The 15,232-nt window shown below is 41.4% G+C and overlaps 1 protein-coding gene across 2 annotated transcripts in view; it reads left to right on the top strand.

Moving 5' to 3' along the window:
* Positions 1–6,134, top strand: part of Itgav (integrin subunit alpha V) — a 74,150-nt gene extending 68,016 nt beyond the window's left edge. For both annotated transcript variants that reach the window (XM_010636815.3, XM_010636814.3), the window contains 4 exons: positions 1,479–1,592; positions 1,674–1,781; positions 2,491–2,613; positions 2,874–6,134. In XM_010636815.3, the coding sequence (XP_010635117.1) occupies positions 1,479–1,592; positions 1,674–1,781; positions 2,491–2,613; positions 2,874–2,969 (441 nt within the window). In that variant the 3' untranslated portion in view covers positions 2,970–6,134. The remainder of the gene's footprint in view (positions 1–1,478; positions 1,593–1,673; positions 1,782–2,490; positions 2,614–2,873) is intronic.
* The last annotated feature ends 9,098 nt before the right edge of the window (positions 6,135–15,232 follow it).

The raw sequence follows: 15,232 nt of genomic DNA, 5'->3' as shown, positions 1-15,232 counted from the left end.
ACTTCAGTTCTGTTTTGTAAAATTATCATTGATTCATATTAGTTGTACGGATGAATGAAGCTTGCTGATTCTCCCTTAGGTGCTCGTGGCAATCACACCCACCCGCCTTCCTTCCGCTCCCCACCCCGCCCGCCCCGTCCTTGGTATTCTTTCTTCTCCTTTCAGCTCAGCTTTTCCTTTTTCTGTCATTTCTATTTTGTTGCCCTGTAAGTGCAATCTTACGCCAGTACCGAAGTTGTTTTTCGTTGCCATAACTCTGTAGTAAGTGTTGAAATTGGAACGTGTGAATCATGTACTGGTTTTGTTTTCCGAGAGTGTTTGGGCTATGTGGCTCCTTACAGCTCCGCACGAAGCTGAGGCTCGGCTCATCCATTGCTTCAGAAGAGGTGGTTGGACCCAGAGCATACTGCCGTTGAGTCTGACTATGAATTTGGGGAGTGTTGTTATCTTAACAATATCACACCTTTCCATCAGTGAACACAGGCTTTCTATTTATCAAGGTCTTCTTCAGTGTCTTTCAGAAGTGCTTTGTAGCTTTCAGTGTACTAGTTTTATACTTCCTTACTGATATTATTGCTATGTAATTTGCTTTTTGATGCTGTTTTAAACAGATATGTCTTAATTTCCTTTCTGAATTTTTGATTTCTAGTGATGAAGCTATAACTCATCAGTATATTGATGGTTCCCTTTTTTTGTGCTTGTTAGCTCTTTATTAGTTTTCGTGTGGATTACTTAGTGTTTTCAATGTAGAAGACCCTGTCATCTGCAGTGAGATAGCTTTTCTGTGTCCTCTTACGATGCCGTTGTTGCCTGATTGTACTATTTAGAGCTCTCTGTGCAGTGTTGAGTGGCAGGGGCAGGGTGGGCACCCACGTCGTGTTTGTGATCTTAGGGAAGAGTACCCAGTTTCACCCCACCTTTCTCAGGTGCTGCTTTGTGGACTGTACTTTTGTCACACATGTGCTTGTGACAGGTTTAATGTGACTAGTACAGAGAAGGTGATAAATGTTGGTTTCCTTTGACTGCCAACCTTCAAGTCACTGCTAAAAACGCCACTAGAGGTGTCAGAGTCCCCAGCACACTATTTGCGTTCTAGAAGTTTGACGTGGAATGGCCATTAAAAATCCACTCTACTTATTTTTCTTTTTCCGCAGAGATACCATGATCTGACTTTCGTGTCTTCCCATAATCACCATGCTCTGAGTTTGCTTAAAGAATTTTGAGGTCTAGCTGTAAACATGAATCTTTCAATATTATAGATGGTTCTTCTATAATAAATCACATTAAGACCAACCCCTTTATAATAAAGAAGTGTATACTTAATAAGTGAGCCCATTTAAGCATTATTCCTATAAGACCAAAGGACTGGGGTCCTCTCTCTCTGGTCAGGAAAAGAGTCAGATAAAGCACCCTATCCACAGTCGGGGTGGCGGTGGTAGCGCGAGCTCTCCTTATAAGCGCGCACTTTGCTCTCGCAGGGCTGTGGAGTCGCCCAGTGCTTGAAGATCGTCTGCCAGGTTGGGCGGCTGGACAGGGGCAAGAGCGCCATCCTCTACGTGAAGTCCCTGCTGTGGACTGAGACCTTCATGAATGTAAGTAGGCAGACGACAGCCGCACAGGGAGCGTGAAAGGCCTGGCCCCCGGGGAATCCCCTCACCGCTCTTTCCCCGCAGAAGGAGAACCAGAACCATTCCTACTCGCTGAAGTCTTCCGCTTCCTTCAGTGTCATAGAGTTCCCGTACAAGAACCTTCCCATTGAGGACGTCTCTAACTCCACGCTGGTAAGTCTTGGATTTAGGGAAGTGGAGTAAATGCACTCTGTCGAATGCTTCAGATGATTGTTTTGTCTAAAAGAATGGCTGCTTAGCTCTCCCAATAATTTTAAAAGAACTAAGTTATTTGATAGGATTATAACCTTGTGTAGCAGTAGTTACTTTATTATTAAAAGTAGAATTATTAAAGTTAGACCTTTTATTTTTAGCATCTTGACACTACATTATAATGAGGCTCTTTTAGGATTTTCCTCCTCATAAAGTTAGAAAGCTGGAAACTAACTGCAGTTAGTAAAGGCATTTTAGAAACAGGTGTGTTGGTGCACACCTGTAATCCAGTACTTGGGAGGCTGAGGCAGGAGGATTGCCTTGAGTTCGAGGCCAGCCTGGGCTACATAGTGAGTTCAGGCCAGTCTGAACTACGTAACGAGACACTGTCTCAAAAAACAAATGAAGGCATTTTGAAAATTTTCAAGGATTGAAAGTGGAATCCGATCCTAAATTGGACTAGATTATTTAAGTGTTTTCAGAGGCAAACAGAACGTGTCCTGTGGTTGGGAGTTCACGTGTGTCAGTCCGTGCTTCGATTCCAGGACGTAATCACTAAATAATCACGTGGGGAAAGGGCCATGTGACTACAGTCGAATAAAATTTCATAGGCACTCCAGTATTTAAGCCAGCAAATTATTTTTAAAACTAAACACTTTGCCCCCAACAGGTTACCACTGACATCACCTGGGGCATTCAGCCCACGCCCATGCCTGTGCCCGTGTGGGTGATCATTTTAGCTGTTCTCGCGGGGCTGCTGCTGCTGGCTGTGTTGGTGTTCGTAATGCACAGGGTAAGTGAGGGGCAGAGAAAGGGCAGGGGAGAGAGGGGGCAGGAGCAGAAGAGCAGGGAGAAGGAGGAAGAGAAGAATGGAGAGAAACAAGGAAGAAAGAAAGGGCCTATGTGGCGTACGGTAAGACTTTATCATTTGAAGGATGAGAAATGATAGAGAGCCAGTCAAGTTTTCTTGATGACAGTGTCATCGCTCCAGAAACATTATTGTATCTCTTCTGGTGTGAAGACAAGGCTGGCTCTTTTTGTTTCAACGTACAGATGGGCTTCTTTAAACGTGTCCGGCCACCCCAAGAAGAACAAGAAAGGGAACACCTTCAGCCTCAGGAAAATGGTGAAGGAAACTCAGAAGCCTAACCACGACTCTTAAGTTAGGCTGCATCTCGATTCATCAGGATTAACAACTTGATTATCAATTTGCAATTTCTTCACAAGGAACAAGATTTCATTCGGGGCTGCTGGTGGGACCCAGTGGCCTCAGTTTCACCGCAAAATAGAGAGCAATGTCTGTCCACCTCCTTTTTATAAATAAGTTCACACATGCATTTAATATGTGTACACTGACTTCGGTTTTTAGAGATTTAAATAATGAAATTTTAAGCGATGGTTCTCATTCACAACATAAACCAGGTAGTGCCTGAGTTACTACTGGATATAAAACAGTGCTTCCTACAGTTACTACTTCTGAGCGAGTGCGTGGCTTTTCACTGTTCGTTGCTATAGTTTGAAAGCAATTCACCCTTGCCCAGTAGTCCCCTCGGTTTTGGTCCTGGAACTCAGTCTGATACCCATTACACTACAGTTGCCTTTTCAAGCTACTCAAGACTTTGTAGTTGCATAAAATTGGGTTTTAATACCATGTATAGGTAAAAGTTTTTAAAAACAGTGTGCTACATCACAACTCCTCCCTGGAGGATAGAGGTGAATTTCAGGGCCTGAGCACTTACTTGGCGTGTCCACAGCCCGAATTCAACCCCCAGCACTGGAAAAAATAATTTCTTTCCCATAATAGCCGCGGTACGGTATTTGAATATGAAAACTGGGTACATGGTATTAAATATTTATATTTAATCTGCAATCTATTTTTATTACACTTGTATAATTTAAGTTCTGCGTCATCGGTCAAACCACCTTATATTAAAAATTAATTCTGTAATCAAAAATGCCTTTTTCTGTGTAATAATATGTTTAGTTTCAGATAAACATGCTTAAAGCCATATGGAGTTGGAAATTGTTTCCAAACTACTTCTAGTCCATTGTTTTCATCTGGTTATTTTCAATTCAAAAAAGGAAGCATTTTAATTAAAAGTCTATGCTTGCAGTTTTTGGATATAATTGGTTATTAATAGTATGTTCTAACAATAGAGCAAAGGTTTTAGTTGGTATTAATTTATTTCCTTCTTTCATCTGTATTTTTTCTTAACACTCCTGAAACTTAACTGAGAATAGGTTATGAAAATTTTTGTAACACAGGGGAACTTGAGGCCCACTCTCGCCACATGAAAAATGCTGAGGGTCAGAGCTGTTCAGGAAGCTCCCTGGGTTCCTTCTGGCCCTAGCACGATGCCGCTTACATGGTGGTACCTCAGTTTAAGCAAAGTGATGTATAAAACCTGTCTCAGCGATCAGAATAAGTGTGAAAAGCTATTCCCACAGACAGTTCAAGTTACTGAAAACCTTTTAAAACTTAGGTTTTTAGCATGAATTACTTCTCTAGGGTTTTTAATAAAAGCAGCAGAGATGGCAAGTTATAGTTTTATATGCATGGAACATGATTTATTCCCAGTTCTCAAGGCCTAGGAATGACTATCAGTTATGCCTATTTTTGTGCAATTACATCATGTTGCGCACAAGAACTGGAGAGTTTAATAACTTTTTAACTTCCGTCCTTATTAGGCAACGATAAATATTTCCCTTAAATAATTTGACTATTTTTCTATGTTTTGAAAATAACTGAAATTTATCTTGTGATATAATTCCATGCACAAGCTAATCTGGAGAATATTTTCATAAAATAGAAGCACATTTAAGTGAGTTGCATAAATTAGAACATAGAACCTATTTAGCTTTAGTGAATTTTAAAATTAAGGGGTTTCAGAGTGTAGAATTTGTTAGTAGCTTGAGAGATCTTAATCGTATGCAGTCAGTATTTTTATCATCAATAAATTTAAATTCTAAGAAAAAATATTTTTATCCTAGGACCACCAGTCACTAAATGGGCCTATGGCAAGTTTTTACCTTATCTGTTTTCCTTTATAATACTTTTATTCCTGAAAATATTCATCAGACAGAAATCCACTCTTTGACGAAAGTGTCAATATTTCATTTTGTTCTGTTTATTACTTTTATGGCCTATATATCAAGGAATACTCTATTGAGATTGAAATATATAATAATTGCCACTTAACATGTTTTAAATTGTCTGTATAAAGGGTAGTTTAAAGTAGAGATTTTCCTTTCAAAATAGGAAAACATTTCTCTCAATAAAAATGCAGAATATAATTTGAAAGTCTGCTTTCTGAGGAAAAGGCTGAGGTTCTTTTTACCTTAAAGTAACATAGAAATATATTTGACTAAATGTAAAAAAAATAGTTTTATGTAATCTATTTTTATCACTAAACATTTTTAAATAGTATTGGTGATTTATTGAGATTAATATTTGAAGTATAAAATTCTCATAATGATTCAGTTTTTAAAATATAAATGAGCTAGCACATATTAAAAGCATTTCTGATAAGTGAGAAATACACTGATTTCTTATAGAAGTATTTATTTCAGAATTGATATTTTGAGAAACATTTGTGTGAGGGTCATTTTCCTTCTCTTGACTTTTCTCTTATGATTAATTGTCATCTTAATTCTGATTAAAAGATCTTAGTTATTCTGAAGGCAAAGCAATTTGACCAGATAACATTGCCATAGTGCTACGGTGTTATGAAATTACTTATTCATAGTTAATTCTCACGAATGCAATCCTTTATGTAAGGGGGGATTTCAAGTGTTAGTAAAAGAGACTTTACTGGCTTCTTTACAAAAGCATGAAAGTTTTTGACAGTAAATCATGACTCTTAAGGGAGAGTTAGGCAAAAATATGGTATATAATGGATTGGCTCGGTTTTGTAAGCAAACAGAATGTGTAAGTTAATACACATTCCTGTGGGGCAGAATATGTTGATGAGCCTATTGGAGAAGGATGAGGCTTTCTGGGAGTACTGGTGTGTCACCTTGATTGTATATATATATATATATATATATATATAGTTTGATAATTTACAAAAGGAAAAAAATCCAAAAATTGTGTATGGGATCCAAAAAGGTAAATAAAATTACAAAATACTCAGTGCTTTGCAAAATATGCCTTTTAACTTGTTGCTTGGCTAATTTGAGTAGTGAACCCATGATTGGGCAGCATGAATTTTGTATACTTGCATTTCTTTCTTTTCAATTTCTGTTACGTAATGACCTTCTCTGGACAGGTACTGAATCTTATTTTTGTTGTCTTTGTCCTCAAGTGCAATATAACAACGTAACAAGAACCTAGATAACATCAGTCATCATTCAGTAAGCCTAAACTAAACTGAGATTTCTTAGCATTTTTAGTAGCAGGAAAGAGCGATTCTGCTGTGGCTACACAAGTGAAGCTATTTACCCCTAAGTGGTCCACTCTGCATTTTATTTCAGGCTGGACACGAACTATGCCTTACCAGCTTTGAAACACTTTGAAATATCTAAAGACAAGTTGGAAGCTGTGTATGTGAAATTAATTTGCTACCTAGGTAACAGCGAGTAATTATCTTTGTTTCACTTCTCTTGTGATCACCCACATTGGGTGAGACATGAAAGGAGTCTGTTTTCCATTCTGTCATTTGCTGACTTGTTAGTGAAAGCTGGTCCAGGGCTCTGTTTGGTTTCCGATGTGTAACTTGTGACTGTACAATAAACTTGAGCAAATGGCGTCACTTCTGTGTCTGGACTCCATCCTTTCCTTCTGTTGTGTTTTGTATTAACTTTTAATCATATGAACCTGCAATTGTGCACCAAAAGTGTGACCCTCAAAGCGGTGATGCGCCTTTCTAAACATTGTTAAGAGCATCAGTCATTTGAAGAATACAAAAACAAACAAAAAGCAAACCTAATGTTAAAATATCTGCCGAGAAAATAAATATGTATTTGCTTGAAATCTAAGAATCTTTTTATTTTTAAACAATTATTTCTTAGTTTTATCACACTTTGTATTTTCACCTTGTTAGATTATTTTAAAAATACACATTTTGTGTTTCGTGACTTTTTATATATCTGCAGTTCTAGAAGTTGAACATTCTTAATCCAGAAACCCCAAACCCCAAATGCTCCACAATCTAGAGCTTTCTGAGTAGATGTCAGCTTTACTGAACCAAAAAGGTTTATGTGGATATTCCAAAAGCTCACCTCTGAAGTCTGAACCGCCTTTGGCCCTGCACTTTTCAGATAAAGGCAACTCAACCTGTATTAAAAGTTCTGTGTAAATGTTTGCAGAGAGAGACATGTTAAACCTGATTTAAACATATGATTGTCAAAATAAGTCACCCCTAAGATGCATGGTTTCTACATTTATGTTCCAATAGTCACATGGTTAAAGTACTATAGATTTCATAGTTTATTAAAATTCATAGATAAAGTATTTGTTCAAGGAAAGCATTTTATTACTTTCTACCAATAGATTGGGTTACTTACAATGTCATTTTGAATAAGATACTAAATTAACAACAACAAAAAAAGATGTAACATTTGGAAATACCTTTTCAGGGTATGGATTTCATCTGGTTGAAAGAAGGCATAGCTCACTGCCAGTAATCTCCAAGGTAAGTTACCATGAAAGATCGGGGATTTAGCTCAGTGATTCTAGTACTTGTGCCTCACAGGTACAGGGACCTAAATTCAATCCCGGGTTTAAAAAAAAAAAAAAAAGATTGTGGATTCACATAAACACAAGGTTTTATTAATATTTGTTTTTGTCAAAATGCAACCTTAATCTGTTGGTCTTGTGAGGGTCCTGTTTATGCCCTGTGTCTCTCTATCAGACTAGGTATATTGGCCCTTGCTGCTGCTTTAAAAAAAAAACTTTCCTGTGTAATCAACACTTGGGTACAAACAATTTTAGGTTGCCTTTGATGACTACAGTTGTTTTGCCGTAACAGTGGAGCTGTCAGAGAGAAAGTGCTGGTCAGTTTTTTCCAACTTCCACATCTTTGTGTAACAGTAGTTGTGCCGTTAATTTTTTAAATGACTTTTTGGTCATTTAAGAAAATGGGCCGGAGATTTAGCTCAGTGGTCCCACCGCCTGCCTGGCAAGCGGAAGAGCCTGTTTGATCCCCAGTACAAAATTAAATAATAAATAAGTAAATAAAGTGGAAAATAAGTAGTGACAACACATTCGAAACTAATAAAATTGCAAATTGTGGGCCACTGGATGTGACTGATTAGCTATATTCACAATGGGGGAGAATAGGAGCAAAATTACCTAGGGAATGGTACTGTAACGTGTTTAAAACTTCTAAAAAGTGTGGAAAAATAGATTATATTTTAAATTCAGGAATATGGAGAAATCACCTACAATTTGGGACATTCAGAAATTGAATGTGTATATATTTGGGGGCTCCCTAAGAAAAAAGAGGCACCCCAGACCACACGTTTCTTGTGGCGAGAGGTTGCAGTTGACAATGGTGTTGCTGAATCCAGTCCAAGCTCTGGCTGCATCACTTAACAGTGGCCACTTCCGTTTTCCCGTGGAGGCCTCTTCCCTCACAGTGGGAAGTGTTCCAATTTCTTTGCCAACCACAAAATAGGTGAGGAAAGTTCCAGGCACGGCTCGTGTGAAAGTGACGGTGAAAGACAGAGCCAAAACCACACATCTGGACATGGAGGCCGAACGCATGCCTGAGAAGGGGACCTCTGGCCCGTGATGATCCACCTCCACACACCGTGGAGGGCACCAAGAGGACAGGCAGCGCCTCACTGGACACGGAGATTTGACCTCTGCAGAACACCAGAGTCGTTGGAAACAGTGTGTTAAATCCAAAGATGCTGTATGAAAATGTTAGGATACAAGTTTGTCAAAGGAGGGAGTTAAATTGTTAATCCTACAAACAAATGCCTGTTTTTGCAAATGAGATGCACAGAGAAGAAGATTAAGAGGTGTCGAGATGCTTGAGGGATGACAGGGAAGTAACAGAATGTGGTCATGGATTCCTACTGATACAACAAGTTCAGGGAGTAGACTGTCAAAGGCGTTAAAAAGCTGCCCTTCCAGTCCTCCCGACCTCTTTTACAAACGTGGCGCTGCCCTCAGTCCCAGTGCTGTATTTAATTAGATGTGCACTTCCCCTTTTCCAGCAAGTTGTGACTTCCCCTGTCCTGACCCCTGTACTCCACACTTGGCTTCTAATTAAGTGTAAAATGCGTAGCAATTGCATGATAAGGATGCGGGTGCTCTGAATATGAAAACTATAAAATGAAGAGACTTCTACTTCCTGGCTGAATTAACTAGTTCTTTAGGATCACATGATGTAAAATACAGTAGACCCTCAAGTTACAACCTATGAATAATTAGGTTAATTAGGTTAATGGAAGATTCACCTGCCTCTTGTCATCTATAGTGTGCACCTGGGTAAACAGATCTTAGGAGTACTGACTTCAAACCAACTTGAGTTATAACCAGCCCTCAAGAACCAATTGGGTTAAGTAAGTCAAGGGTCCACTGTACGTGACAATTCTAAAAGTGTCATAATCACTTGGGTTCAAAATTCTGCCCCATCACAAGCCTCACCTCTTAAAGGTTGTTAGGATTTTATGAGAAAACAAGGCTGTCAAAGGCACATAGTATGTGCTTACCAAATCCACCTCAGTCTTGCCGTCATCTGCTTTATCCAGAGAATTATGAGCGGTAGACTTCTCTTTGCCCAGGGTAATTTAAAAACATTTCTGAAGCTTATAATGGTGATAAATCATGAAAAAGCCAAGCCATTAATTCGAGTTATTTGCAAGGAGTCTTGAAATACCACAAAAGCCAATCCTCTATAGCCCTGTTGGTAAGAAATAATAGCAAAGTCTATTTTTGGAAAAGAATTGAGCAGTTTTATATTTTGAGGGGCAAAAGCATTTTAAAAGGCCAAGATGTTGATAGGAATGAAGGGGAAATTGCAGAGCAGACCAGGACATATTAGGCAGGAGGAAGAAGCAGCAGGATTAGCACTAAGAGATCGCATAGAACAGGCCTGGGGAACAGTTTGGATTAGGAGCAGAGGCATAAAATTGGCAAGCAACGGCATTCTGTGTTTTGTTTTAAAATACATGAGCTGGCAACATTAATGGATTAGAAAAGTTTACTTGAAAGACCAAGATTGAGGCTTCTAAAAACTGCAACTTCTGGAGGGCCTGTTCTTGCATGGATACAGAACTGGAACTCAGTGTCACTTGCTTGGAGTTGTCCAGCAAGTTCTAGGTGATCACCAACCCCAGAAAGTCTTCCAGGCCCTCTGCTCATTTGCCTCATATGCCTGACCTCTCTAGGAATCAGAAGTGGGAACTCCTAAGCAAGTCTTACTGAAATGATAAATGAGTTTGCCTTAGTTTTTCTTCACTGGAACAAAATGCCTAAGACAATGAATTTAGGAGAGGGTTATGATTTTAGAAGTTTCAGTCCATGATTGTCCCAGTTGCTTCTGGCCTGTGGTGAGGCAAAGGGACTAACCTGTTGACCAGCAAACGAGAAAGGAGGACCCAGGGCCCAGGTTCCCCTTAGGACACTGTGCCCTGCCCCAAGGGGGACCAAGCCTTTAACATCTGCACCCTTGCGAGACATTCAGCATCTAAGCTGTAGTGAGATGAGACTACCTGATCCGTCTGTTGTAGCCCACACTCTGGCCAGGTTTATCCAAGATATCCTCTCTATGCCACCTGCCTCGCAAGCGCAAGGACCCAAGTTCGATCCCTGGTACCAAAAAAAGAAAGAAAAAAAGAAACAATATCCTCTCTATTGGCTTGCTTGCAGGTGAGATCTGAAAACAAGGCGTGTCCCCCGGGCACGCTAATATTTTAGCATGATTGGCTGACTTGATTCCATAAAGGAAGATTATATGAATTTTGTGTCCAGCAGTAAAATCCTAGGCATTTAAATTTTAAAGGGGGTTTCAGATCCCGGTAAGCTCAGAGTAGCTAGGCTCAGGCGACAACAGTGAATTCTGAGCAAAGCAGGAGAACAAGACAAAAATCCTTTGGAGGCATGAAGCAGGTGCTTTTCCTTTTAGGGGGCTCCCTGCTGCTGCATAGACTTTCCTGGAAGGATGGGGTGGCTGCCCAGCCAGAAATGGAGGGGAGGTGTCACAGGTATTCAGTCTGTTAGATAAGAGGCTTGTTCTTTGATTTTTCCTATGATCCACCTCTATTTTTTGACTTCTGTTTGATATCTGGGTCACATAGTTCGCCTCCTGAAAGAAAAAACTGCCTTAGATACGAGTTTGGATAGATTCTGTTATTGTTTTCTCTCTGGCAAATTTTCTTAATGGTACATCTCTTGATTTTACTGTCTTCTGAAATTTGGACACATTGAGAATTTTGAAAAGCATTGCTTCCTGATTCCTTTTCTGTTTTAAAACAGCTTTATATTATGCAATGATTCATATTTCATTCAATTCACTCTTTTAAAGTTTACAATTCAGATATTTTTGTATATTTATGGCTAAGCACGACTACCACTGGTCAAGTTTAGAACATTGTCATCACCACAAAGACAACCACGTTAATTATCCATCATCTTCCAATCCCACTACCCCCTCTCAGTCCTAAACAATCACTCATCTATCGTCCGGGTCCGTACACTGCCTATTCTGGGTATTCAACACGGGCAGAGTCATATAATTCTCCATCTTTTGCACCCAGCTTCTTTCTCTTAGCAGAACGTTTTCAGCGTCCATCCAGGTTGCAGTCCCTGTCCGATAGGGTAGGCTATGTGACCCATGGTCCTGTTCCTGTGGCTAAGGGTCCTCGGGTTGTCTATCCGTCCCTCTGCAGCGGGACAACAGGGTCACTCCCGCGTTGGCTGTCGTGAGTCTTGTTGCTCTGACCGCGTGTGCACGAGCGATTGTTTGAACACCTGTTTGCCGTTCTGTGAGTTGCACTCTCGGAAGCAGCTTTTCCCTTTTGAGGAACTGCCAGCTTTTCAAAGTGGCTGTATCATTCTACTTTCCAAGTCACAGACAGATGCGGGCTCAGCGATCTCAAGATCCCCGTCAATGCTTGTCATTTTCTCTTATGATTTTTAATTCTCGGTTATCCTAGTGGATGTGAAGAGGCATTTGACTTGCTTTTCCTCATAGCTGATAATGCTGTGCATCCTTGCTTGTGTGTGTGTGTGTGTGTGTGTGTGTGTGTATGCCATTTGTATACCCCCTCTCGAAAATGTCTACTCAAACCCTTTGCTCTTTTTAAAAATTGGGCTGCATTTTTGTTGTTGAATTTCAAGAGTCCTTTGCTCTGGTTCCAGGACTCTTTTCAGATATATGATTTATACTTTCACCCATTGTGTGCATTTCTTTCTCTCTTTTCTCTTTCTTTCTGTCTTACTTTTTTTGAGACAAGGTCTCCTATTGTATAGTTTTAAACTGGCCTTGAACTCATTGTGTAGCCCAAGCTAGCCTTGAACTCACAGCAATCCCCTTCCTGCCTCAGCCTCCTGAGTGCTAGGAATACAGGTGTGGGCCACCACACCTGGCTCTGCTCTTTTTTTCCTTTTTTTTTTTTTTCTTTTGGTACCAGGGATCAAACTTGGGTCCTTGTGCTTGCGAGACAGGCGGAAAAACCACTGAGCTAAATCCCCAGCCTGAATTTATTCTTTCTGATACTATTATAAACTGGTTTTCTTGGTTTCATTTTTGGATTGTTCAATGCAAGTATATGGAAATACAGTTGATTTTGTCATTTGAGAGGGGCCCACCTGTATAATCCAGGATGAGCTCTCCGTGCTCAACCAGTTCTGCAAAATATTTCTTGTTGGTGAGGTAATATATACTATAGACACTTTATGTGTACGTACAAATACATATATGAGGGCTGGGGATTTAGCTCATTGGTGCCACCGCCTGCTTCACAAGGGCAAGGTCCCGAGTTCCATCCCCAGTACCAAAAAACAAAACAACTTTAATACATGTATGAAACAGAGCCAATGCACACCAGCAGCACAAAATAAAACCGGTGGCATTTGCTGAAGAGGTCCTGTGCGCAGAAACGCTAAGTATTTCACACATTGCCTCGTTTTGTTATCTTTCTCAGCTCTATTGTTTCTCAAACGATACAGATGAGGAAACCGAGGCCTAGGATCCTCTGTAGGTCATCAGTGGATCATCACTGACTTCGGAGCCTTCCACCCCTCCCCAACAATCCTGCTCCCAAAGCTCGAGTGAGTCAGTGAACACTCGGGGCCAGCCAAACACGATGGTCCTGGCCTTGGGAGCCCAAACTGGCGAGGACACAAGCCAGCAGATGTGAGGGGGCCGGGAGGAAATGAGGATGTAAACCAGCTCACAGCACAGCACGGCGTCAGAGCTGAGGGTTTCAGGAAAAGGGTCCTGGGACAAGTAATATCTAAGCGCCTCTCCAGCTTTATGGGAGGTTCCAGGTAAAGGGGGAAGGAGTGAAGATCCAGGCAAAAGAAATCACAAAAGCCAAGGCTGGGACCACTCGTGTAAGTCTAGTGAACCGGACACCAAACTCCTGCACTCCGTGTATTTACAGAAGAAATAAAGCAACATGCCTCGGTCACCAGAGAGCAGATTGGACTTTTCCGGAACAGCAGTGAGGCGGCACCAGAGGGTCCTAGCAGGGACAGTTTCTATATGTGCCCCGTAATCCACTCTGCTTTCTGATGGCTCTTGCAGTGTTCTTGTGAAAATGGAAAATTGCTAAGCTGGGCATGGTGACACAGGCCTGTAATCCCAGCACTCAGGAGGCTGAGGCAGGAGGATAGCTGTGAGTTCGATACCAGCCTGGGCTACATAGTGAGTTCCAGGTCAGTCTCAACTACATAGTGAGACCTTGTCTCAAAAAAGAAACAAGCAAAAAGAAAATTGCTAACGTTAACGATGACACTGCATTAAGCGTGAACATTATCGTGGATTACACACCTGAAAATAACTTCTGAGACTGACTGATGTTTTCCCATCTCTCTGCAACACACAGACTGTATAGCACGTGTGGTCGGCAGGATTCATCTTTGCGTTTCTGCCTCCACAAGATGATTTACGTGTGTCCCCCAAAGCAGTAATGTTTTACCCAGAATTGGGTTTTTTTTTTTTTGCCAGTTCTATATGTTACAGGGAATGAATAAAATATGAGTCTCAGAGAAGAATAATTGTTTCTATGAAAACAAATTAAATTAAACATAGAGTAGAGCAGCCATCCATCACAGGCAAGAGGACAGAAATCCTAGCAGCACCCTTTCCTTTTCAATTGCAGTTCAGGCTTTCTTCGCTCCATTCTCCCTTCTCTGCAGGAGCACAAGTAGTTGGGAGGAGGACGCAAGAGAATCCCAGTGAGACTCAGGGGCTCCTCGGTTCCTCGGGCCCCTCTGACGGGCCTCCGAGGACTGACTGTCAAGCTCGTGGGCAGCGCTGGCTCTGGGGAAATACCGCACCGCGGAAGTGTTAGCTGTGATTACCTTTAAGGACCTGGAACCCAGTCTCCTTCTCAATTTAAAACTGCCCGTCCTCCGGTGGATTCCCTGGTCACACCTTTCCAGGTACATCGTGCTAGTACAGTGCACACATCTGGGCTTTACACTCACTTTGTAGGTGACCTGCTTCTCCAATCGCCGATTCCTCGTACGCTGCCTTCCCCAGCACGCCACACCCCAGATAGTCAATTTCTTTCCATTCTGCGCAACCTCTGAATGTTTTAATGCTTTTCCAGTGGTAACCACCCCATTGGATAGTCTGTTTATTCCTCCTCCCTAAGAGGTGGTGCACACTCACAATAAGGGGCTGTATTTTGCTTATTCCAACTGCCTGAGTAGAGGCTGGCACATAGACAGTGCCCAGTTAGCGTCCGGGAAGTTATCTGTGCACAAATTAAACGTGCAGGCAGAGTACAACTGTACTTGTGCCTATTTTATGATGTAACAAGGAATACCCACTCGGGTAGAAAAAGGAAATTTGCTCAAAATCTGGAAAGCCTCCATCCAAGTTCTGGTGAAACAATGACGGTCGTGTTGCAATGCAACCTCTTTGGTTGGGTCTCTGGCTTTTGGACTCATTTATGAGTTGTGTGCAGTGGCCCACGCCTGTGATCCCAACACTTTGGGAGGCTGAGGCAGGAGGATCGCAAGTCTGAGCACCGCCTTGACAATTTAGCAAGACCTTGTAAAAAAATGAATGAATGAATGAATGAGTTAATTATAAAAGGGAGGCGATACAGCTCCATGTGAAGACCCAGGGGAAAACGTGTATGAAGGTAACTAACGTGCGACTTTGTTCTACTTTGGGGTCAGAATTTATTGCTGATTTCCCCGCTGCGTCACGTCCCAGCCCCAGCGGGGCTCCCGGCCCTTTCAGTCTGGGCCTCCGCCCTGCGCCGCGACCCCCGCCCGCCCG

The sequence above is a fragment of the Fukomys damarensis genome, unplaced genomic scaffold (genome assembly GCF_012274545.1).
Source record: "Fukomys damarensis isolate Sample0158 unplaced genomic scaffold, DMR_v1.0_HiC HiC_scaffold_26, whole genome shotgun sequence".
Lineage (NCBI taxonomy): Eukaryota > Metazoa > Chordata > Mammalia > Rodentia > Bathyergidae > Fukomys > Fukomys damarensis.
Note: the sequence above shows the minus strand (reverse complement) of the source record. Positions and strands in the feature narration are given on the sequence as shown.